Source organism: Salvelinus alpinus, chromosome 29 (assembly GCF_045679555.1).
Source record: "Salvelinus alpinus chromosome 29, SLU_Salpinus.1, whole genome shotgun sequence".
NCBI classification, from domain to species: Eukaryota; Metazoa; Chordata; class Actinopteri; order Salmoniformes; family Salmonidae; genus Salvelinus; species Salvelinus alpinus.
This window is the reverse complement of record NC_092114.1, coordinates 40,078,927-40,104,507: the sequence shown is the minus strand read 5'-3', so window position 1 is coordinate 40,104,507 and position 25,581 is coordinate 40,078,927. Positions and strand designations below refer to the sequence as shown.

Sequence of the window (25,581 nt, the reverse complement as noted above, 5' to 3'; positions counted from 1 at the left end):
TTGATTTGATTTGATTTGATTTAGACCAGTGGAAATTTGTCCTTTGGTCTGGAGTCCAAATTGGAGATTTTTGGTTCCAACTGCCGTGTCTTTGTGAGACGTGGTGTGGGTGAACGGATGATCTCTGCATGTGTGGTTCCCACCATGAAGAACGGGGGAGGAGGTGTTATGGTGTGGGGGTGCTTTGCTGCTGACACAGTCTGTGACTTATTTAGAATTCTTGGCACACTTAACCAGCATGGCTACCACAGTATTCTGCAGCGATACTCCATCCCATCTGGCTTAGACGTAGTGGGACTATCATTTGTTTTTCAACAGGACAATGACCCAACACATCTTCAGGCTGTGTAAGGGCTATTTTATCAAGAAGGAGAGTGATGGAGTGCTGCATCAGATGACCTGGCATCCACAATCCCCCGACCTCTACCAAATTGAACTGGTTTGGGATTTTGGAAAAGCATTCCAGGTGAAGCTGGTTGAGAGAATGCCAAGCGTGTCCAAAGCTGTCATCAAGGCAAAGGGTGGTTATTTGAAGAATCTCAAATATAAAATATTTTTTGATTTATTTAACACTTTTTTTGGTTACTACATGATTCCATGCGTTATTTCATAGTTTTGATGTCTTCACTATTATTCTACAATGTAGACCCTTGAAGGAGTAGGTGTTCTAAACCTTTTGACCGGTAGTGTACGTAATGGGGAACTGATAAAAAACAAAACAAATTCATAGGGCAACCAATTCACACAATGAAACAATGAATGTACAATAATTGGTGGGAGAGCTGAAGACATTCTGGAGAGCTGACTGACTGCATTCTGGAGAGAGACACACCATATGTTTTCCACACACCCCTCCCCTTCTTGTTGCAACATTTCAAATCAAATTTTACATTATACTGAAGGCATTATCTTCACACATATTTTAGATGCTTATCACTGACAAATTTTCATGTCTCCTCCCTAACAATGGAAGTCTTTGTCCCAAAGGCCGGAGGGCAGTCGACAAGCTTAGGTCTGCATATTACGCCCATAGAAACGCATTGGGATTATTCTGGATAGCTTTTGGTGAGAGTGAGCCATCTCATTTTGTCTCTTCCTCTCTGCTGAAACTATGTCACTGGAGAAAGCATCCGAGCAAGAGAAACAGTGCCCCTCTATATGTAGCCCATGTATCTTATGCTGTCTGCCAGTAATAGTATGACATTCCATACTCTTTTGGTCCAAAAAGCAGGGGCGCAACTTTGGTTTTAGATGTGGGGGGGACATAACTGTTTGAATTTTTTATCTAGTCGGATAAACACTCCAAACAGCCTTCCTGACCGCTCGGAGGCGTCCGCATGGTCCTAAAGCACACCGTTGCCACGTTTTGTATCACATTCCAATTATTAAACTGGGAGGGACAAAAATGCAATTTCAGAAAGTGGGAGGGACATGTCAAAAAGCATTTCATTCCTGCCAAAAAGCATCAGATACATAGTCTACACATACTTAGACAGAGGGGCACTGTTTTGCTCGCTCGGATACGTTAACTAAGATTGATGCGTTTTCTGTCGCACGTGTCTTGGTCAAATAAATGATCAATATTTCAATATTTTATTTGGACAAGCAAGGAGGTTCGGTAGGGCGGGCCCAGAAACGTCAGACCTGCCTACAGGCATTGTAAGATCTGGCAGGCATGCCTCTGGTAACTTAATTTGGCTGAGTCTACCTTTTAAAGTCAATCCAATATCTGCAGTGGCCGAACAGCATTTACGTCAATTTGGCCTCTGCAGAAGTCAGGGCATTCATACTTCTTGCGCTTTGTGTAGCAGAGCAGAGCTGTTGTGAAGGAAGTTGTTAAGGAAGTGAGTGTGTTCATACAGGACCTCCCGCCCCCACCTAACATCCACCAATCATGTCAATACAGCCGCCGCAGTGTTAAAACATTTGGGAAGCACACTGCAATGTGGTATGGTGCTTGATTTGGCCTCTGCAAAACCTCCGGAGGCTTCGCAATAGTATGAGTCATAATCAGTGGCGACCCGTCATTCAGGGTTTTGCATGTTATTTTTGCATTAATATGTGTCACGTATCAGTTTACAAACAATGTAAAAAATTATAATTGAGTTAATAAAGCCGCATACAAACTTGGTCAGTTTTTTGCTTTCTTGAGTAAGGCAGCTCCAAAATGCAGGTGTTTCAGCCTAGCACAGTGCTTTCTGTGGTGGTGGGGCAGCCAGTGGAAAATATGGAGTTTAGGGGTTGGTAATGTTCTCTAGTTGCGCTGTGATTGGCTCAGTGTTCGGTCACTCATGGGGACACAGCGTCGCCGCAAAATCTACGGGTAGAGCTTGAAAATTCAAGCCTCTTGGGTGCTGCCACAGAGTTACATTAGAAGTGCCATCCAAGAAGGCTCAAGGTCATTGGCCACAGATACAATGATGTCAAATCACGTTTTATCTACAGTAGCTTTGATTGGACTGATCATGTCAACGTCATACTTTCAAAATCTTAGCTAGCAAGCTAGCAATCAACATCATGAATCAAGTTGACAATCTACTGGCAAATCCTTTTCAATCCTTGTCATGTGAAAATAAATAATGAAGAGAAATTATAGATAAAATGTATCGGCTCTCATCAGCCATTGGACATAAACTTTACACAACAAGTAGGAAATCGCTAATTCAACAATGAGTGGTTTGGAAGGAATCAGTGGCTAAATGCAAGCATTGCAAAGCAATCACTACCCTGCTATTCAGTGGAGTGGGTGTGTGTTCCAAGTCTGGGGTTAAGGGTCTCTTTTCCAAGCTAAAAAGGATACACATTCAACATTGAACATGCTGTCATTCACGCATGACTTCTGCCACGCTCAAAACAACTGGAAACTCGGAAATGGGAAATCTCAGACTTCAGTGAGATCAAGACAACTGGGAACTTGGAAAAAAACGATCTCAGACTGAGAAAATATGTTTTGAACGGTCATCCAACTCGGAATGGCAAGTTGGGAACTTGGGCCTCTTTCTACATCTCTGTCCTGAAGATCACTGACGTCATGATTCAACCTTGTTTTTTTAAGAGTTCCCATTTGTCTTGAAAGCACCACAAATCCAGAGAATGTCAGACTTTGATGACAAAGTTTGATGACAAAGTTTTCCCACGATGAACCGCCGCGCCACCTTCCTGTTCAAGTGAGCACAGCACAACAAGGTGAGTCCAAAAAGGTATTGTATGCTGCTGCATAAATTATGCAATATTCCAGGGAGATATGTATATTGTAGCCAAGAAAGTAATACTAAGTGTATGTTGTGTAGTAAGCTGTTAGTAGCCCATGTGCTTCACCATAATAATTTGGTCCTTTTCCCTTCATAATTCAGCCTACTGTTCTGACTTGGTGGTGCACATGTAGCCTATAGCATGTTTTTGAGAAGTGTAATCATTGGATATTGTAAGAGCTTCCTTTGTCTGCTCATATGCCCCCTTTATTTATCCTACGGTTCTGACTTGGTGTACAGGGAGAATACTGTAAGAACGGCCCATGTTCTGAATTATGTCGCTGTACATTTCAAAAGTACTGAACAAATTGTTATATTGACTACGTCAATTAATGTCATTTTGATAAATGTCGCGTTGTCCGAGAGAGATTTACATGGTTATCAAAATGTTACGCCAGGGCAAGCCTACACAAAACACAGCCCTTATTTTAAGTGTTTCTAATATTCCCTATGGGAAAAATTGGAAATTGGAACCATTTCCCTGTTTGAAGGCTAGGTTTTATGGGTATTATGACACCTCCACCTTGGGGCTCTATTGTGTCACACCCTCCAGAAATGTATTGCCAGATCAATAATAAATTGGCTTTTAGTCCATGTGTATTAAAAATTGACAAATTAGTTAATCAATCCATCCAAACCCACCATTTTCATTGATTAGTAAATGAATGAAATATAAAATTAGGCTGAAAATGATTTAAAACATGATTTTGCCTAGATGCACCCACCGTCCAAATTAGTGGTGTAGGTTTTTAGTTCTGTACTTCCTTGTCGATTGATAAGCGACAACGACCTTGACATTCTGACAGGGCGTGCGGACGCGGAGGCGTGTCCAATGACTCAATGGGAAGATAAAATGCGAGCGCACCTTTGCTCGTCCCCGCTTCCCCTTGCAAACAAGTGGACAGACAGAGGCTATACAAGAACGGTACTTTAAAACTTTGTTATTCCTTCAAAACGAACTTTAATTGACAGTTTCATGTATGTGTTTATTGTATATGATTTACGCACTACTCATTGTAGGCCTAGGCTTATCTGGCGTTTTTAATTGCTTTCTATGACTTTGCGCATCGTTTTTTAAATGTTTTCTTTGGCATGCATATTTAGTCACTTCATTTTTCTTTCAACGTTTTCCAAGACTGTTTGGTCAACTGTCTACATTAATAAATGACTCGCTGCCACAGACTAGATTCTCATGGCAATTTTAATATTTTCTTTTTTCTATGACTCTTATTCAGTGACTTGATTGACGTACACCGTCTCCCAAACTCAGTCCTGGGGACCCCAATTAGTGAACTTTTTTGTTGCTTTCACGACACAGCTAATCCAAATAGCCTATTCAATTTGATGAGTTGATCATTTGAGTCAGCCGTCTACTGCTAGGGTGAAAGATAAAACTAGTTTGGGTAACACTGACATGGATGCTAATTCAAATGTTGCATTATGCTCATATTACTTGTGATGCAAAGATTACTACTTTCTACTTTCAGAGGACTAGATCATATCAGGCGAAATGGTGAAGATTGGGATCAATGGGTAAGTTGCGTTTGTTATATTTAGCTTAAATAGTCTTGAATATTTTAACACTGGCTGATTTTGACTTTTGTATAAAAGCTAGAGAACCAAGTTGAGGTCACAAGAGACCTTGGCTTGCATTGCACAAATCCCTTGATACAGTTTGTGTACTTTGGAACCAAGGTGGTGGACAGCCATACTGTAGCTACTAGTTCATACGCCAAGTCTGGACACTTCCCCTGTCCATTCTCTACTTATTTATAGTTTGGGTGTCACACCGCCTCTGCAACACTCCTGTAGAAATCCTCTCCTCAGCTGTCATGTCTTTATTCTATCTAATAATACCCTGTTAAAGTTCAGAGCTCATATTGTTTGGAGGAGCTCTTAGACAATCCTATCCTTCTAACCTTTATTTGGCCAATAGATGGCTGTAAGTTAATATGTTTTTTTAAATGTAACTTTATTTAACTAGGCAAGTCAGTTGAGAACAGATTCTTATTTAGAATGACGGGCAAATCCGGGCCAATTGAGTGCCGCCCTATGGGACTCCCAATCACGGCCGGATGTGATACAGCCTGGTTTTGAACCCGGGACTGAAGTGACACCTCTTGCAGAGTGCCTTAGATGGCTGTGCCACTTGGGAGCCCAATGACTGTGAATAATTGAGCTGCACAAAGATTAAAGTTGGATATGATGGGCCCTTTCTCAAATAAACATGAAGTCAAAGACAACCTGTAACCATTTTAAACCGGAAACACTAACATGAGATTGTTCTGATTGACCTTTATACAGTGTAGAAACTAAACGTTCTTATCACGGGGTGCAATAAATCCTCCTGACTGTTCAGTTCCCTCAACCGACGTCATGGCCGTGTTTTGAGTGACAACTTAATTGACTAGAACAGGACTTGTTCATGGGAATGGATAACAATGGTTTTGCTCCAGAACACCAACTGTTTACCTCCTAATGTTACCAAATGGGCTACTTGTTTTTCACTTTGTTTTTACTCTGTTCTGACGCACTGAGTCCTTTCTTGGTCAATACATTGACCCTTGTGAACAGGCCACCCTTGTAGTTGTGGGTGTGTTGGCTTGCGTCACTGGACAAAGTTCAAATGAGTTTAAACATAACGATAATCACAATTCATGACCGTGAATCCTCAAGAGTTTTAGTATCCACGCTGTGAACTTGATTGTTCTATATATATATATATCACAAGACAGCTCTGCACTAATTGACTGCTGACGGTATCTACAAGGAAGTTAATACTTCAGCTGCCCAGAACTGACATTATCTTTTTAAATTAAGACTGAAAACAATTCTAGACTACAATCCAGTTTACTTTGTCATCTAGATTCATATGCCTTATTATTGACCTTAAACATTTGTCAACCACTAACTGAAACTGAAGTCTCCTGCATTCAGTATTTGACTGTGGTTCTGTCAGTAATCCGCTTGAGTTACAGTAACCATCAGACTTAGGTGAAATCACTTATGTGGATTGCGCTAAACACTTCACTGACATTATGCTGAAACTAGACCTACACAACTGATGGCAATGTGTCTTAATCTAGTTTAAACACTACGATAACATTTATTTGCATTTGGTTGGTAATGTCACTAACTGCGCAGGCCAACCAAGTTTACATATCGGTCTTCTCTAACCTGATTCTACAATTTGTCCTCAACCCGCACTTTCTCGTCACGCTGCACCAACCCAACCATATTAGGCATAAACAAAGGCTCTGGGCTGCAAATGTCAAGTATTGTTATCAGTCAAGGTTGGCAGGCCTTGTAGAGCTGTCAGTTTAGGGCTGCTGCCACCTGCTGGTATGGTCATATGAATACATGGGGATTAATCGTAAAATGATATGATTTCGCTTATCAGATTTGGCCGTATTGGGCGCCTGGTTACCCGTGCTGCTGCCAAGAGTGGAAAAGTTGAGGTTGTCGCCATAAATGACCCCTTCATCGACCTGGACTACATGGTGAGAACTTCATACTGCATTAAGTGCAGTACACTTAAAAAAAAATGTAAACTAAACCTCAGGTTTTTACTGTACCGTGACTGACTGTACTTGCCCCTGTTCTGTAGGTCTACATGTTCAAGTATGACTCCACCCACGGTGTTTGGAAGCACAGTGAAGTGAAGCAGGAGGGTGGAAAGCTGATCATTGGGAACCTCACCATCACAGTTTTCCATGAGTGGGTTTTCCTTATTATTTTAAGTACATTAGTTCAAATTACACATTTGGATGCTTTCCTGCACCCATATTAAGTTTAGAAGTTGACTAAAAAGCACTTTCAATGGAAATTTCTCCCTGGTTCTGGGAAACTGCCCCATTGACTCTTGGGCGTGCCAAGGCTGACGCTTGGGAGTGCTTGATCGGTCTAGACCACTTATGTTAGGATGCCTATGGGTTTCACACCAAATGGAAACATTTGATATCTTTAATTGAATGCTAGGTTTGTGGCTCTCAATCCCAACTTCTATCTTCAGGAGGGACCCCACTGCCATCAAATGGGGCGAGGCTGGAGCTGACTATGTTGTGGAGTCTACTGGTGTGTTCACCACCATCGACAAAGCTTCTGTAAGAACATCCGTTCACTAGCAGTAGGAAGGCCATGGTCACATTTTTATATACACTGCTCAAAAAAATAATTGAACACTTAAACAAAACAATGTAACTCCAAGTCAATCACACTTCTGTGAAATCAAACTGTCCACTAAGGAAGCAACACTGATTGACAAAATTTTTCACATGCTGTTGTGCAAATGGAATAGACAACAGGTGGAAATTATAGGGAATTAGCAAAACACCACCAATAAAGGAGTGGTTCTGCAGGTGGTGACCACAGACCACTTCTCAGTTCCTATGCTTCCTGGCTGATGTTTTGGTCACTTTTGAATGCTGGCGGTGCTTTCACTCTAGTGGTAGCATGAGACGGAGTCTACAACCCACACAAGTGGCTCAGGTAGTGCAGCTCATCCAGGATGGCACATCAATGCGAGTTGTGGCAAGAAGGTTTGCTGTGTCTGTCAGCGTAGTGTCCAGAGCATGGAGGCGCTACCAGGAGACAGGCCAGTACATCAGGAGACGTGGAGGAGGCCGTAGGAGGGCAACAACCCAGCAGCAGGACCGCTACCTCCGCCTTTGTGCAAGGAGGAGCACTGCCAGAGCCCTGCAAAATGACCTCCAGCAGGCCACAAATGTGTCTGCTCAAACGGTCAGAAACACTCCATGAGGGTGGTATGAGGGCCCGATGTCCGCAGGTGGGGGTTGTGCTTACAGCCCAACACCGTGCAGGACGTTTGGCATTTGCCAGAGAACATCAAGATTGGCAAATTCGCCACTGGCGCCCTGTGCTCTTCACAGATGAAAGCAGGTTCACACTGAGCACATGTGACAGACGTGACAGAGTCTGGAGACGCCGTGGAGAACGTTCTGCTGCCTGCAACATCCTCCAGCATGACCGGTTTGGCGGTGGGTCAGTCATGGTGTGGGGTGGCATTTCTTTGGGGGCCGCACAGCCCTCCATGTGCTCGCCAGAGGTAGCCTGACTGCCTTTAGGTACCGAGATGAGATCCTCAGACCCCTTGTGAGACCATATGCTGGTGCGGTTGGCCCTGGGTTCCTCCTAATGCAAGACAATGCTAGACCTCATGTGGCTGGAGTGTCAGCAGTTCCTGCAAGAGGAAGGCATTGATGCTATGGACTGGCCCGCCCGTTCCCCAGACCTGAATCCAATTGAGCACATCTGGGACATCATGTCTCGCTTCATCCACCAACGCCACGTTGCACCACAGACTGTCCAGGAGTTGGCGGATGCTTTAGTCCAGGTCTGGGAGGAGATCCCTCAGGAGACCATCCGCCACCTCATCAGGAGCATGCCCAGGCGTTGTAGGGAGGTCATACAGGCACGTGGAGGCCACACACACTACTGAGCCTCATTTTGACTTGTTTTAAGGACATTACATCAAAGTTGGAGCAGCCTGTAGTGTGGTCTTCCACTTTAATTTTAAGTGCGACTCCAAATCCAGACCTCCATGGGTTGATAAATTTGATTTCCATTGATAAATTTTGTGATTTTGTTGTCAGCTCATTCAACTATGTAAAGAAACAAGTATTTAATAAGAATATTTCATTCAGATCTAGGATGTGTTATTTTAGTGTTCCCTTTATTTTTTTGAGTAGTGTAGTTTGGGATATTGGCGAGCAGTCATTATAATTTTGGTAGGCATGTTTTGCCGTGACCCAACTTTACATGAACACCATTTTTTACCTTTAGACTACTGCTTTTTAACGTAGCTGGGTTTTTTAACTCTGTGCCTAAAGGTTGTCTGGCCTGGTTCATTCACTGGCTTTGCTATTCCACAATGTCCTTTGCCCTCTAACCCCAACTGCCACAACAGGCTCACCTGCAGGGAGGTGCCAAGAGGGTCATCATCTCCGCCCCCAGCGCAGATGCCCCCATGTTTGTGATGGGTGTCAACCACGAGAAGTACGACAACTCACTGAAGGTCGTCAGGTAAGCCTCCCCCTTCCTTGCATCTTAAAAGAGCAGTGGTAATTCCCTGTGGCCAAAAGATAATGTGTACATGGAATGGCTGAAACCATCTTAGTGTGCTTTATTTAGACTCCTACCCCTCAGTCCTGAGGTAATACTATTTCAATTTCAATAAATAGTGCATTTAAGCTGAGTTTTCAATACATTTGTTGCACAATTCTTATTTAACATTTGTGCTGGTATGATAGTAATTATGTCATGTCCTCACAGCAATGCCTCCTGCACAACTAACTGCCTGGCTCCCATCGCCAAGGTTATCAACGATAACTTTGGCATTGTTGAGGGTCTCATGGTAAGAACAGATTTTCCTTCAGTGTTTGACTTTGTCGAAGTGCAGTACTTACTGGAATGTAAACTCGGCAAAAAAAGAAACGTCTTACTGTCAACTAAGTTTATTTTCAGTTAACTTAACATGTGTAAATATTTGTATGAACGTAACAAGATTCAACAACTGAGACATAAACTGAACAAGTTCCACAGACATGTGACTAACAAATATTGAATGTGTCCCTGAACAAAGGGAGAGTCAAAATTAAGTCAGTATCTCATGTGGCCACCAGCGGCATTAAGTACTGCAGTGCATGTCCTCATGGACTGCACCAGATTTGCCCCACTCTTCCTCCAAGGCACCTGCAAGTTCCCGACATTTCTGCAGGGGAATAGCCCTCACCCTCCGATCCAACAGGTCGCAGACGTGCTCAATGGGATTGAGATCCGGGTTTTGCTGGCCATGGCAGAATATTGACATTTCTGTCTTGCAGGAAATCACGCTCAGAACGAGCAGTAAAACTGGTGGCATTGTCATGCTGGAGGGTCATGTCAGGATGAGCCTGCAGGAAGGGTACCACTTGAGGGAGGAGGATGTCTTCCCTGGAACGCACATCGTTGAGATTGCTTGCAATGACGACAAGCTCAGTCTGATGATGCTGTGACACACCACCCCAGACCATGACGGACCCTCCACCTCCAAATCAATCCCGCTCCAGAGTACAGGCCTCAGTGTAACGCTCATTCCTTCGATGACAAACGCAAATCTGACCATCACCCCTGGTGAGACAAAATTGTGACTTGGCAGTGAAGAGCACTTTGTGCCAGTCCTGTCTGGTCCAGCGACGGTGGGTTTGTGCCCATAGGTGACGTTGTTGCCGGTAATGTCTGGTGAGGACCTGCCTTACAACAGGCCTTCAAGCCCTCAGTCCAGCCTCTCAGGCTATTGTGGACAGTCTGAGCACTGATGGAGGGATTGTGCGTTCCTGGTGTAACTCGGGCAGTTGTTGCCATCCTGTACCTGTCCCGCAGGTGTGATGTTCGGATGTACTGATCCTGTGCAGGTGTTACACGGGGTCTGCCACTGCGAGCATGAACAGCTGATCGTCCTGTCTCCCTGTAGTGCTGTCTTAGGCATCTCACAGTACGGACATTGAAATGTATTGCCCTGGCCACATCTGCAGTCCTCATTCCTCCTTGCAGCATGCCTAAGGCAGGGACTATGGGCATCTTTCTTTAGGTGTTTTTCAGAGTCAGTAGAAAGGCCTCTTTAGTGTCCTGAGTTGTCATAACTGACCTAATTGCCTACCGTCTGTAAGCTGTTGTCTTAATGACCGTTCCACAGGTGCATGTTTAATTGTTCATGGTTCATTGAACAAGCATGGGAAAAAGTGTTTAAACCCTTTACAATGAAGATCTGAAGTTATTTGGATTTTTACAAATGATCTTTGAGACAGGGTCCTGAAAAAGGAACTTTTTTTTTTGTTCAGTAGTAAAGTGTGTACTTAGCATTTACATTATTAGTGTGAACATTAAAGGTCATTACTGCCCAAAATCAAATTTTCAAATTAGTGTATCAATCTATCCAAACCCTCCTCGTTCATTTATTAGTATATCAATGAATTATCAATTTCACTGAAATTCAGATCATAAAAGTATTGAGATGAGTAATGGGCGTCTATCAATTTACTACTTTTGAGGTATGAACAATTCCAAATTGTAGATTCTGGAATGTCATATCCATTTAATTTTGGTGCCCTCCATAAACCAGGCCTAGACTAACATCCCTACCACTGGTTCCCCCCAGAGCACAGTTCATGCCGTCACAGCTACACAGAAGACTGTTGACGGGCCCTCCGGTAAAATGTGGAGAGATGGACGTGGTGCCAGCCAGAACATTATTCCTGCCTCCACCGGTGCCGCCAAAGCCGTGGGAAAGGTTATCCCCGAGCTGAACGGGTATGAACCAATCAGGATCACTTTAATGACAGTTTTGACAATTGTGATAACGGCTGGGATTTATATTGCCCTTTTTTACTAGTGACAAGTTGTTTTTTAATACTTGAATTGTGTAATGGTGTGGCTCCTGAACCTTGGTCTTTCTAACCCACAGCAAGCTGACGGGCATGGCCTTCCGTGTCCCCACTCCCAACGTGTCTGTGGTTGACCTGACTGTCCGTCTTGAGAAGGCTGTAAGTCTCCAACCACTTTAAAAAAAAAATACTTTTGCTTGTCTACTAGGGTTAAACTGGGAGTTTGGGATAAGTTACCGGCATTACAGCAACGGGCACTTCATATATGTATGGTGTACCTTTTTTAACATGTTCGTCTGCTTTAGGCACCTTATGACGAGATCAAGAAGGTCATCAAGGCTGCTGCTGAAGGACCCATGAAGGGAATTCTGGGATACACAGAGGACCAGGTAAATTTCCCCACTAACTCCGTCCCAATCTGTCTTTTTTCTTCTTAGTGTGCACTTGTATACTATTCCTTATGAGTAAAACAATTATTAGGTTAGTCTAGATCCGTTTACCAAACTGACCTGGGGCCCCCCAATGCATGTTTTGGTTTTTGCTTTGTACTACACAGCTGACTCCAATAACGAACTCATTATCAAGCTTTGATTATTTGAGTCGGCTGTCTAGTGCTAGGGCAAAAACCAAAACGTGCAGTTTGGATCAGTTTCCTCAAACTTAAGTCCCCAGCCATTTGTATTTGATGTATTCCAGAACTAGCCCATCTGATTTGAATGAGGGATTATTAGTTGACAATTTGACCACTGTGGTAGTTCTAGAATGCATCGACTGTGGATGTAGTGCACACTTAAAGAACAGGCAACATTTCCTAACTCTAATGCCCTGGGCCTCAAAGTCAGGCGGAAATGTCTAAGCTCCAAGTGCCCCCCCCTGCAGGTGGTGTCCACAGACTTCAACAGTGACTGCCGGTCCTCAATCTTTGACGCCGGTGCAGGAATTGCACTCAACGACCACTTTGTCAAGCTGGTCTCATGGTATGTATGCAGGAACCTACACACCCTTGCAATCGCTCACTAGGTGTCCACCGACTCAATGTTTCATTGAGATGTACAGCGGTGTATTGTTCGCATTGCAGTGAATGTGCTGTTATAACCTTGCCAAGGTCAGTGTATATATAATGAGCAGAGCCTTGAGTAACATCAACTTCCCTTTAATTTGAGTTTCAATCAACAAGTTGATGCCTTGTCAGGATCTAAACCAGGCCAAAAAAATTGTAAACACAATAACTTATTAAATAAAATGTCCTGTTATTGTGGGGTGGTGAAATGCAACAAGTGTGGTTTGGGGGACAATTTTAACTTGTGGCAAACAATGCCTAGTGTAGCAGCTGGTGCTAAAAGGACAGGACTGCCTACCTTGAAAATGAATGACTTCTGTTGGACCACATTGTTGAATGCAGTTCATGGGTTTAAGTCGCTCACTCAGATACAATCAATGGTGTGCTGGCACAGAATTACAACAATCATTGAATTAGTATAGCCTTTTCTGTAATTTGTAGGGTTTTGTGTTTTCGCTAACTTCTCTTTTCCATAGGTACGACAACGAGTTTGGCTACAGCAACCGTGTCGTTGACCTCTGTCTGCACATGGCCTCCAAGGAGTGAAGCTTCCACAACTCCGAACCCCCACATCCCGTGAAATATTCCTTCTGAACGGACATCCCACCAATCCGCCGCCAGAGAAAAAGAGCCTATAGGCAACTCCAAGGCAACATTTTCATAATGTCACTAGTGTGATGACTGAGTGATTTTTGCTTGAAGAGGATATTTTTACTGCACTATGGCTTATTTTTGCACTGTCAGACAATAAAAGTCCCGTTTGTGAAAACTGTCCTCGTTCTTCCAGAGCACATTTTCATTACGGCGCTCAACGGCATTCTGATTATCTTTACTTTTTGCAACGAAAATAAATCAGTTTAATTCCAGTTGCTGCCTAATAAACCACCCTGCATGGACTAACGTACCTAGCCCACAGTTCACGTCTCCGTAGAACAGACGGGCACTCCAGTAAGCTGGAGAGGCACCAGCTAGAACATCACTCCTGTTGCTAAGGCTGTGGTATGAATCAATCCAGGACCACTGGGTCCCTAATAGGTTATCACCTGTGATGGATAGGATTTGTGTACTGCTTTTCACTCGGGTGAAATCTCAATTCTAAATCAGTCATATGGAGATGCAGCTGGTCTGAAGTAGTTGACGTACCCAACTGCTGTGACTTGTAAAAAAGGGTTTAACTTAAAATAAACTACAGTATTTTACATATTCTTTGTTTAAATTTAGGACATTTGTTTAGTGTGGTTCTAAATTTAATTTTGCCCTGCAAGCCGGCCAGCATGGCCTTCCATGGACCCCCCTTGTCTGTGTGACCTGACAACCCATCTTGTAAGTCTAGCCTGACTGATCCAGAACTGAGTAGCAGAATGAAATTGGACGGATTTAAGGAGGTACTCGGATCCAGACTCATTGTAGGAAACGTAACGTCTGTGGGCGTGGCATAGCGTTTGGTTGGAGCAAGGCGTCTGGGTAGCCAAGCAAGTCTCAGTATTTTCTACACGTTTAGTGTCAAGGGTCAGGGTTGGTTCAATTACTAAATCAACAAATTCCATCTTCAATACTTAAACGCTAGGTTTCCATCAAATTGGCAACAGATTCCCACATTAATAAAATGTGCTTTTCCCTCCAGTTGTCTTTGCACAACTTGTTGCGGATAAAAAGCAATGCTTAACGACAGTTCACAAAGTTAAACACTTCCTGGTAATTTGGGGAAAAATCACTGACCTGGATTGATGTAAGCTTTCCTTTGCGTTCACCATGTCGGATTCAAGAAAGGGAGGTAAGGATGCATTTTTAGGAGTATTGAAAAGGGCCCAAGCTTTCCTTACTCATGTCCTGTGCCTCAGTCATAAATAGTCAAATCTAACCTCAGACACGGGAGCAGTAGTGTCATTTTTTTCACACCATCCCTCAGGTGGTGTCCAGACTTCAAGTGTCTGCTGCTCAATCCACGACACCATCACACTTGACCTATGTCAAGGGGCTCTCTTGGTGTGTATGCAGGAACTTACTCATCTTTGCAAAACCCCAATTGGCACCAGACATGAGCTTCACAGCACAACTGCAAGAAAAATGCCAGGAACAAAAACAACCATTTAGACCTTAAAAAGCCTTTGACTCAACTGCTTTGCCCTCTGGCTGATTGTCATTGGCTGCCCTGACAAATTCACCAGAATACTGCGACATGTCAGCTTCAGTGCTCAGTAATATTGAACAGCTGGGAGGACACTGGAAAAGAGAGGTCGACGTGGAGGAAAACTGTCCATGATGGAGTAGCCCGGTACGAAGAAGCTCTCCGCCATGCTGCAGAAGACAAGCGGCAGCTTCGAAAGAAGGCCCAACCACCATCCAAACCCACCATTCACCCATGCCCACACTGCACATAGGCGCCAGAAAGTTGAGGGGTGTGAATACTTTCTGAAGGCACTGTATGCTCATCCATAACCTGTCTGAATGTTTTCATTTCATGTGAAAGTAAGAGTAAGCGAACAGGGTCAAATGTGCTTGTGTTTAAGTCACAATCACCAAACCAACTTAAACATTCAATTTATCAATTTTTACCTATAACTATTTACATTTGCATAAAAGCTCCATTGGCTATAATAATCAATTTTGGATTCACCACTGCTCTGGAATCATTTAAGCTCCAAACGCCAAACCAACGTTGAAATGTGAAGTTGAATTGCTCGTCAAAAGCTTTTTGATACCATTTACACTTGGGAACTATAACTATTTGAAATAACATAAAAGCTACATTGATACTGTAACGTCTTCTTTAGACGGAAAATAATTGCTGTACTTTTCACTTAAGTATTCCCTGAACTCAAAGCTAACCCTGAGTTGGTTAAACTGAATTTTAAAAATGTAGTTATCCCTCAGCTATGAACTGAGCATCCTTTTCCCTCCAACAAACCACCTTCCTATTGGTTCTAACTTATAGTCCATGAAGAGGGCAGACCATGGCCCTATTGGTTATAACTTGTAGTTTGGCTCTGTACTCAGCACTTTGGATTTCAAAAGATACAATGACCATATCGGGTGAACCATTTAGAAATGACAACCCTTTTTGTACATAGTCACCACATTTTAGGGGACCACAAGTATTGGAACAAATTCACTTATACAGTTTATGTATTAAAGTAGTCAAACGTTTAGTATTTTGTCCCATATTCCTAGCACGCAATGATTACATCAAGCTTGTGACTACAAACTTGTTGGATGCATTTGCTGTTTGCTTTGGTTGCGTTTCAGATTATTCTGTGCCCAATAGAAATGAATGGTAAATAATGTACTGTGTCATGTTGGAGACACTATTATCGTACATAAAAATATAATATGTTTCTAAACACTTCTACATTCATGTGGATGCTACCATGATTACAGATATTCCTGAATTATTCATGAATAATGAGTGAGAAAGTTAAGAGACGCACCAATATCATACCCCCAAGACATGCTAACCTCTCACCATTCCAATAACAGGGGAGGTTAGCATTTTTGGGGGGGTATGATATTTGTGCGTCTAACTTTCTCACTCATCATTATTCACGATTCATTCAGGATTAACCATAGCGGTAGCAGTCTGCACTTTAACCCCATAGTCATTGAATAATTTAAAACCCAAAGTGCTGGAGTACAGAGCCAAAACAGCAAAACATGTGTCACTGTCCCAATACTTTTGAAGCTCACTGTAGGGTGCAAGTTGAACAAGCTACAGTCGAATCACTCATCTCCATTCAGTGAGTGATAATATCCGCAGGGACACTAAGGGTCTACATGCAATGACTAAGCTATGTGGTTGCAAGTCGCTCTGCATAAGAGCATCTGCTAAATAACTAAATTGTGCGTCATGAGTGATGGTATGAAGAGTGGTGCTGGAGGAATTGCCAACATCTGACCCTGAAGGAATGGAGTTGAAAGGCTTTACTGTAAAGGATGCCAGAGGTATTTCAGCCAAATAGCCCATATACAAATCACTATGTAAACATTTGCCTTTGGCTTTAATTGAGACATATTATGACTTGGACGGAAACCTTAGAAGATTCCAACTGTGGAGTCTTGTCCGGCACCAGCAGTGGTTGCCAAAGCCCTCCCCAGATCTTTGCCTGGCCCTGGTCCAACCTCCAGCAGCAATTCTGGATCCACCGTAGATTCCTCTGCTGGGTGATAAGACTGTGATCAGAAACACCCTCCTGACACAGAAGTAGGATTATATGTATGTAATATGAATGTAATGAATACAACAGGAAGAATAAGTATGAAATGGAAGTGCAGATGAAATTGAATAATAAACACACTATCAATAGCACAGTAGAGAAAAAACCACGTTAAGATAACAAAGGACTGTATAAAGGTAGCAATACAAACTCGACCCAATGAATAAGAATAGGAACAGCAATGCCGAACTTACAGTTGAATATGCACTCAACTTTATGAGAGCCTCTCAGAAGATAGGGTGCCAGGTGTTGAGACTCAGAACTGCTGCCGGGAAACTGTGGCTAGCGGGAGAGGTGAGGAGATTTTCTGGGCAGGCTGTAATGGGACCAATGGGATGCCTGGTCATTCAGGTCACGGAGAGTTACAGAGAGTTACAGGTGGCTGAGATGCTCCGTTCCTCCAAAGACAAACTGCTTCAACTCCCTTCCTGATCTCATATTTCTGTTTTTGTACGCTACAGTATGTTTGAATTTGCTTTTTGTTTAGATTTTTAAGCACTTTGAGATACTGTATGTGTCAGTGTATTATTATTAATAATAATATATTATTGTTATATCTAGAAACCTAGAAGTCTGGGCACAGTGGGAAGCTCACCATCCCCCTGTTTTATGTCTCTGCTATCTTCTGCAGCAAGGCTTAGTTTCGGGGAGCTTGAGAAAGAGCTGAAGTGGGTGTCAGAGCTTACCAGCATAGCTCTAAACTGTTTTTAATATTTTAAATAATTATTTTATTTTACCCCCTTTTCCTAACCAATTTCGGGATATCCAATTGCAATCCAATTATGATCTTGTCTCATTGCTGCAACTCCCCAACGAGCTCGGGAGAGGCGAAAGGTCCTCCGAAACACCCACACTTCGTAACACCCGCCCGCTTAACACAGAAGCCAGCTGCACCAATGTGCTGGAGGAAACACTGACGACCGTTGTCAGCCTGCAGGTGCTCGGCCCACCACAAGGAGTCGCTAGAGCGCAATGAGCCAAGTAAAGCACCCCCGGCCAAACCCTAACCCGGACGACACTGGGCCAATTGTGCGCCGCCCTATGGGACTCCCGTTCACGGCCGGTTGTGACACAGCCTGGGATTGAACCCGGGTCTGTAGTGATGCCTCAAGCACACCGCTGCGTCATTCGGGGGCCTAAACAGGTTTTCTTAACGGACAGTAGAACAGGAGGAAGCGTGTGAGGAACGAGGGTGTGAGGCATAGCGACTCAAGAGACTCACCATCCAAGTGACGTCCGCTATCCTCGATCCCACTGACCCACTGGAATTGTGATACAGTGAATTATAAGTGAAATAATCTGTATGTAAACGATTGTTGGAAAAAATTACTTGTGTCATGCACAAAGTAGATGTCCTAACCGACTTGCCAAAACTATAGTTTGTTCACAAGAAATTTGTGGAGTGGTTGAAAAACGAGTTTCAATGACTCCAACCGAAGTGTATGTAAACCTCTGACTTCAACTGTAGCTAATTGTAGCTCTTGCGTTGCATACTTACGTAGGGGGGGGGGGGGGGGGGGGGTAAATGTCAACCACCAGTGACTCTTGTTTTTGTTTTTTCTCTCTCTCTCTCTGTCTCTCTCTGTCTGTCTCTCTCTCTCTCTCTCCAGGTTTCTTTTGGTCCTGAGCCATTGACATGGGGGAGGGGAAGGGGGGTTTAGAGGGTCTTGTAAATGTCAACCACCAGTGACTCCTCTTATTTTTTCTTACATGGACTCACACACTTCCTGCTCTCTCTATATATATCTCTCTCTCTTTCTATCTCTCTCTCTCTCCAGGTTTGTTTTGGTCCTGAGAACATTGATGCCTAGGTTCTTAAGTAATATAGAACCCCCAACACTTTAGTTCCCTTTACATCCAAATTCTCAGAATATAGGATAACGTTAATTTATATTGCTGCATTAGGCATCCTAAACCTCATGAAGGATATCACATAGCAAAGTGCACCAGATCATCACATGCCCCTTCATTTCTCAAAGTCAGTGCTTGAGTTGGACTGAAATTGGTTTGGGAACTCATTTTGGGTGCTGGTACTGTTTATATTTAGGTGCAGGAGCTCCACAATACTTTTGAGCTAATATTCTGTAAGAGGAACAGGAGCTTGAGCAGTAGAACATTTGAGGTGCCGATTCTCAGCTCCGGTGAGCTCCTGCCCAAGTCAAGCACTGCTCAAAGTGTCATACTCTGAACTTGAGAAGAGCGCCCTTGACTGTAAACTAGTCCTAGTGTACTGGTGGTTTTACCTTTGCAAAAGGCCAACTGATGGACACACTGTTATCATTGGGCTTCATCCCATGTTCTTTCAACTGCCTTTAATTGCAACATACTATATTGCAGCCAAGCACACCCAATGCCCTGAAAAAATATTATTACATGTTTTTACCCCAAAGATTATAAATGTTTTTTTCCCCGAAGGTTATAGCCTTTAAATTAAGTTAAAGTTAAACAATTGGTTAATCCAATTGTTATCCAACTATCAAATCAATCTAAATACAAATTGCCCATCTTCCTCTTTTTTTGCAAAGATGCATCCAATTCATTACATACGCAATGTTGCCATGACGACCACATCAGTAGTGGGGGGGTGTCATCCAAATTAATGTCCTGTTCTGTAATTCAAATTAAAGTCGATTGGGACAACGACCAGTTGGCTCTGCTGTCCATCTGTGGCTTGACATTCTGAAGGGGCGTGCGCGCATGAGTTTGTGTTCACGCGGGGGCGTGTCCATGTACCCTATAGGAACATAAATTGCGAACACACCTTGCCAACATTGTGGACAGAGCAACGCACAAACTGTATTTTTTACATTTTGTATTTTGTTATTTTTAAAATATATTTTTTAACTTTCTTTAGCTCGTTATGCCTTCGTAGCCAACTTGACATTTAATTATACAATTATGCGTTGATTACATGTGGCAGTTTGCACTTCGGCAGGTGAAGTCCTACCTGGCGTTTTGAATAGCTGTCTTGTATGACTGCAATTTGAAAAGATGTAGGCTACAATTGGTGTAGATGAGAGAATAAATTACCTGGCATGCATAGTTGAATATTTTAGGGGAGCAAAACATTTTAAATGGGCTCTTTGAAGTGATTGTAATGTCTGCACTGTACAATTCTTGGGGATTCTATAGATGCCACAAAATAGATCAGTATCTATCACTGCTAGTTTCTTTCTATAGTGACTGTTAATCAGTGATGCTTAATGTAGTGATGTACCTAGAGGATTTGAGTTGCTTATTAAAATGTTGCCTCATACATAATATAACCAAGTACAGTTAAAGTAAAACAAGTTATTATATATATTTTTATTTATATTATATTTTTTTATATATTTTTTTATATATATTTTTTTTTACTTTCAGAGGTCTAGACCATATCAGGAAAAATGGTGAAGTTGCTTTTTTGTGTGCAAATGTACCTTTAAAATTATATATTTTCAAAAGAACAGAAGGACAGACTTGACAGGATCGAGTGACAAGATAATACCCTGGGTTGCATTGCACTTCTGTGCTGTACGTTCCATAGGTGCTTGCTCTCAAGTTCACAAGCCTGGCCAAACTGCTGGGCCGTACATTGACCCTTGTGTGTAGGACTCCTTTTTTAGTTGGGGGTGTGTCTGCTTCTGTCATTGGGCAATTTTTTTTATATATGGCATATTTAAAATTGCATTTTTAAAATTGAATATCTTAAAGAGAACATAAGGAATGGCTGTTGACAGGATCGGGTCACAGGACAGATCCTGGATTGTGTTGCACTTCTGTACTGTACATACCATAGGTGCTTGCTCTTAAGTTCACAAGCCTGGGTTGTACAGTTTTCAGTAGAAACGAAACGGAAGCAAACAGGACGAAATGAGAAGGGATTACCTGAACTTGTCCAATAAGATGCTGCTTTTTATTTTCCATTGCAATTTTTTTTGCCACCTTGTGCCCTAATGAATAAGACCCTGGTCTGGCCAATACCATTCTCTACTTCTTTCCAACCGCCTCTCTGCAACACTCTTGTATCTCTCCTCAGCTGTCACATTCCTTTATTCTATCCATCTAATAATATCCTGCTAACCTTCTCAGCTAAAGTTCAGAGGTCACACTGAGACTTGTTTGGAGGAGCTGTTAGACCAATCATATCCCTCTAACCTTTATTTGACCAATCTGCAGCTGTCACTGAGCCACAGGAAGATGAACGTTTGTTTTGATAGGCCCTTTCCCCAAATCAACCTGAATGTTTAACTGTACCTACTTGAAAGACCAAACGCTGTGCCTTGCAGCTGGATATTTCACTCCTGCTGATCAACCTTAGTATGGTAACTAAATGTCTCGTAATGACTGACTAATTGATCATGCTGCCTGTTCACAGTTCCGGCAAAGCCAATCTTGTTGACCCATTGACAAATGGTTTGTGGAGTATAGTTATGATTTAAATTTATTGGCCTGGGCCAGGTTTCCCAAAAGCATCTTAAGGCTAAGTTAATCATAGAACCATAGGATCCTTAAGGCTTTTGGGAAAGCGGGCACAGAACAAAATGACTTTGACCAAACTGTCACTAAACACTTGTTTTCGCCCTGTGTTGTTTCTGACCACAGGAGGTTTGTGGCACCTTAGTTGTGGAGAGCGGGCTCGTGGTAATGGCTGGGACGGAAGAGTTGGAATTGTATCAAATACCTGGTTTCGCAGTTTTATTCCATTCGTCTCTGTTCCAGCCATTATGAGCCGTCCTCCCCTCGGCAGCCTCCACTGTTTCTGACATACTGTACACTGACTCCTTTCTGACCTACTTTGACTATTTTGCTGGGCCATACATTGACCCTTGTGTGCAGGACTCATTTTAGTTGGGGGTTTGTCTGCTTGTGTCACTGGGCAACGTTCCAATATGTTCTATTAGAGCAACGATCGTCACACCAACTCCTCAATCACAAAGATTTGATCTTCCACTGTCGGTGGACTTGATTGGTCTATCTAGCTCTCTCTATATCGTTTCACTAGCTGGCTACAAGAGTCTGCAATAGTGGTGAATAGTCTAATCTAGACATTTCTCAATCGCTTGTGAGTGGTGACAACTGAAGTCTCCAGCATTGACAGTGTTTGACTAATGTGGGCCTATCAGTAGTCTACTTGAGTTAAACAGTAAAGGGAACGGTGCATACCGTGCATACAGTATGTATTCCACTGAACATTACACCCAAGTTATGCTGCAACTGGGCATTTAAAGGGGAATTACACTCCATGTTGCTGAACTGTTTTCATACATAAGTGGTCTTCTGTTGAGTCCGTGTTACACTGACCAGCCTTGTCCCTTCCCTGCTTCTACAATTTGTGTCCTCAACCCGCACTTGTCTGTTCTATGGGTCAGCACGCAGCACAAACCCAGCCATATTAGGCATAAACAAAGGCTCTGGGCTGCAAATGTCAAGTGTTGTTATCAGTCAAGGTTGACAGGCCTTGTAGAGCTGTCAGTATAGGGCTGCTGCCACCTGCTGGTATGGTGTGGTCATATGGATACATGGGGATTAATCGTAAAACTATCTGCTACTGCTTTATATACTGACAAATATACCATTTAAAGGGTACGGAAATTGAAATAAATTGAGAAATATAAACCTGTTTCACTGAAGTCAGACGTTGAGTGGGTCAGGTTTGTTTCGGTTAAACAAGAAATATCTCAGGTGCACAAGTTTACTGTACACATATTCAACACCTCCCTAGAGATTGTATGTAATACCACTGACCAGCTCTCTACCCCTGCCACTGTTAAATAGGTCTACATGTTCAAATATCACTCCACCCACGGTGTTTGGAAGCACAGGGAAGTGAGGCAGAGAATGGCAAGCTGATCATTGGCAACCTCCACATCCCAGTTTTCCATGAGTGTTGTTCCTTTTCTTTACCTCTGTAATTCTAACACTAGTTTTAGGGTATAATCCTAACTTCTATCTCTTTGCCATCTTCAGGAGGGACCCTTCCCAGATCAAGTGGGGCGAGGCTGGAGCTGACTATGTTGTGGAGTCTACTGGTGTGTTCACCACCATCGACAAGGCCTCTGTAAGTACCTCTTCGCTAGCAGTAGGTCATATTGACAATGGTCTATACTTGAATTTGGTGGATATATATATATATATATATATAAGACTTCATGGCATAAGGTTGTGGGTGAGCAGCAAGTGAGCACAATGCTGTATGTATTTTTATGCTGTAAATTGTTTACATTGATACCTTCATTTTTGCCTACAGACTGACGATTTTGCATATCATCAGGTGTATGCGACTGAACAAAGCAAGGCAGCCTTGATGCTGTGTATTTGTTGTTACACAAACATACCCTTTGACCTCTCACCCCACCCATCACCCCCACAGGCTCACCTGCAGGGAGGTGCCAAGAGAGTCATCATCTCCGCCCCCAGCGCTGATGCCCCCATGTTCGTGATGGGTGTCAACCACCATCATTACGATAACTCCCTGAAGGTCGTCAGGTAAGCCCCTCTCCCTCCACCCATGACATTATTTTAAAGGAGCAGTGTGACATGTACAAACATTCCTGCCACAGGGTGACATGTCACATGTACAAACAATTGCTGAAACAGACGCACACAGTCACTCAGTTCCAGCAGGACAAAAATCATCCCTCAGTCTTACTGAGAATGCGAGTGTGAAACATGGCCTAAAAACATCCTACAATTGCTCACACACTTCAATTAAACGTTGGGACAATATCACTAAACAAGGTCCTGTGTTTGACAGATTGTGGAGCAGAACTGTTTTCAACAATGGTTTTGTAAAGAAAAATGTACTCTCATTCTATGCATTGTTTATTTTACATTGCTTTCCATAAGCCTTATATTCAAATTCTATGGCAGCTGCATAACTCCTCGAGGTAAGAAAACAATTCAGATTGGGTAACAGAGGAAACTATTTTACTTCGGAAAGGCAGGATTTAATGTGGGTCAAAGGTGGGTGGAGGCGTGATTTCGTGCTGCTGACGATACAGTTGAAATGATGTAGGGTTTTTCCTAGTGGGAGGATATAGAATATGTTGATAATGATGCCATGTCCTCACAGCAATGCCTCCTGTACAACTAACTGCCTGGCTCCCATCGCCAAGGTTATCAACGCCACCTTTTCATCATTGAGGGTCTCATGGTAAGAACGGATGATAATTGTGTTAAAAAGCACAATTATCACACGGACTGGGATGTAGTGATAAAAGTGGGTCAGCACCGATGCTAACATTGACATCTCGATTAATGTACATGCTAACAACGCTCATGTTTTTGCTCTGCACAAGTCCTGAGTCATGTTTATCAGAGCACACAACAGAAAAAGAAAATGTGGTTAATTTCAGATAGTAACTTCCTGTTTTCTTCCTTTTGGTGCCTAATAAACAAAACCCTGCATAGACTAGCATCCATATCACTTGTTTCCTCCCCCAGAGCACAGTTCACTCCGTCACAGCCACTCAGAAGACTGTTGACGGGCCCTCCGGTAAGCTGTGGAGAGATGGACGTGGTGCCAGCCAGAACATTATCCCTGTCTCCACCGGCGCCGCTAAGGCGGTGAGCAAGGTTATTCCCGAGCTGAATGGGTAAAAACCAATCCAGGACCATTGGTTTCGTAATGGAGGTTTTATGACCATAGTGATAATGGATGGGATTTGTATAGTCCTTTTCACTAAGGGCGCGTCTCAATATTCGAAAGCATGAAAAAAAATGTATAGCCCCATCCCTCAGCTGTATATAAAAACAAGTGGCAGGGCTGTCATTGTTTTATTATCCCAGAATGTAAATTTAACTGAACCTTCTGACCCACGGCAAGCTGACCGGCATGGCCTTCCGTGTCCCCGCCCCCAACGTGTCCGTGGTCGACCTGACTGTCCGTCTTGAGAAGGCCGTAAGTCTTGTCACCTCTCTACACTTTTTGGGGTATTTTATTGAAATACAAGATGTTCTACACAAGTAGCGCTACTCTTTGATCCCAGGCTGTGTCACAGCCGGCCGTGACCGGGAGACCCATGAGGATCCAGCGTCGCACAATTGGCCCAGCGTCGTCCGGGTTAGGGAAGGGTTTTGCCGGCTGGGATGTACTTGTCCCATCGTGCTCTAGCAACTCCTTGTGGCGGGCCGGGCGCCTGCAAACTGACTTCGGTCGCCAGATGGATGGTGTTTCCTCCAACACATTGATGTGTCAGGCTTCCGGGTTAAGCGAGCAGTGTGTCAAGAAACTGTACGGCTTGGCAGGGTCGTGTTTCGGAGGATGAATAGCTCTTGACCTCCACCTCTCCCGAGTCCGTAGGGTAGTTGCAGCGATGGGACAAGACTGTAACTACCAATTTGATATCACGAAAAAGGGGTAAAAAAACAGGAATTCAGAGTAGCTCTACTTAATTCCCCTTGACCACCCAACCCAACTACAAGCTACCCTTGTTTTTGCACCTTTCCTTTAGTTACTGTAAACGTAACAGACAACAGGCACTTAATACATAGTCAATTGTTTCCATTTAGGTACATTCTTGTTCTACATGTAATGTTTTCTCCTGTCTGCCTCAGGCCCCTTATGAAGAGATCAAGAGAGTCATCAAGGAGGCCTCCAAAGGACCCATGAAATGAATTCTGGGATACACAGAGGACCAGCTAAATATTTTCCCATTCCAAGACTCTGCTTGAATACTATCAAATGCACCATTCCT

General features: G+C 43.1%; 1 protein-coding gene, 1 long non-coding RNA gene and 1 pseudogene across 2 annotated transcripts; 2 read left to right on the top strand and 1 right to left on the bottom strand.

The window, feature by feature from the left end:
* The first annotated feature begins 4,070 nt into the window (after positions 1-4,070).
* On the top strand, positions 4,071-13,461 carry LOC139558717 (glyceraldehyde-3-phosphate dehydrogenase-like). The gene is made up of 12 exons (XM_071374071.1): positions 4,071-4,176; positions 4,739-4,784; positions 6,652-6,751; positions 6,859-6,968; positions 7,264-7,354; positions 9,178-9,293; positions 9,543-9,624; positions 11,407-11,558; positions 11,713-11,791; positions 11,938-12,021; positions 12,512-12,609; positions 13,169-13,461. Exons 2-12 carry the CDS (start codon positions 4,762-4,764, stop codon positions 13,236-13,238), a joined length of 1,005 nt encoding a protein of 334 aa, XP_071230172.1. The 5' UTR covers positions 4,071-4,176; positions 4,739-4,761; the 3' UTR covers positions 13,239-13,461.
* A 3,199-nt stretch (positions 13,462-16,660) lies between these two features.
* On the bottom strand, positions 16,661-17,219 carry LOC139558716 (uncharacterized). The gene is made up of 2 exons (XR_011671631.1): positions 17,098-17,219; positions 16,661-16,843 (listed from the first exon to the last, which is right to left on the bottom strand). It is a non-coding gene; the product is annotated as an uncharacterized lncRNA (long non-coding RNA).
* A 5,392-nt stretch (positions 17,220-22,611) lies between these two features.
* Positions 22,612-24,618, top strand: LOC139558715 (glyceraldehyde-3-phosphate dehydrogenase-like; annotated as a pseudogene).
* Positions 24,619-25,581: the final 963 nt, after the last annotated feature.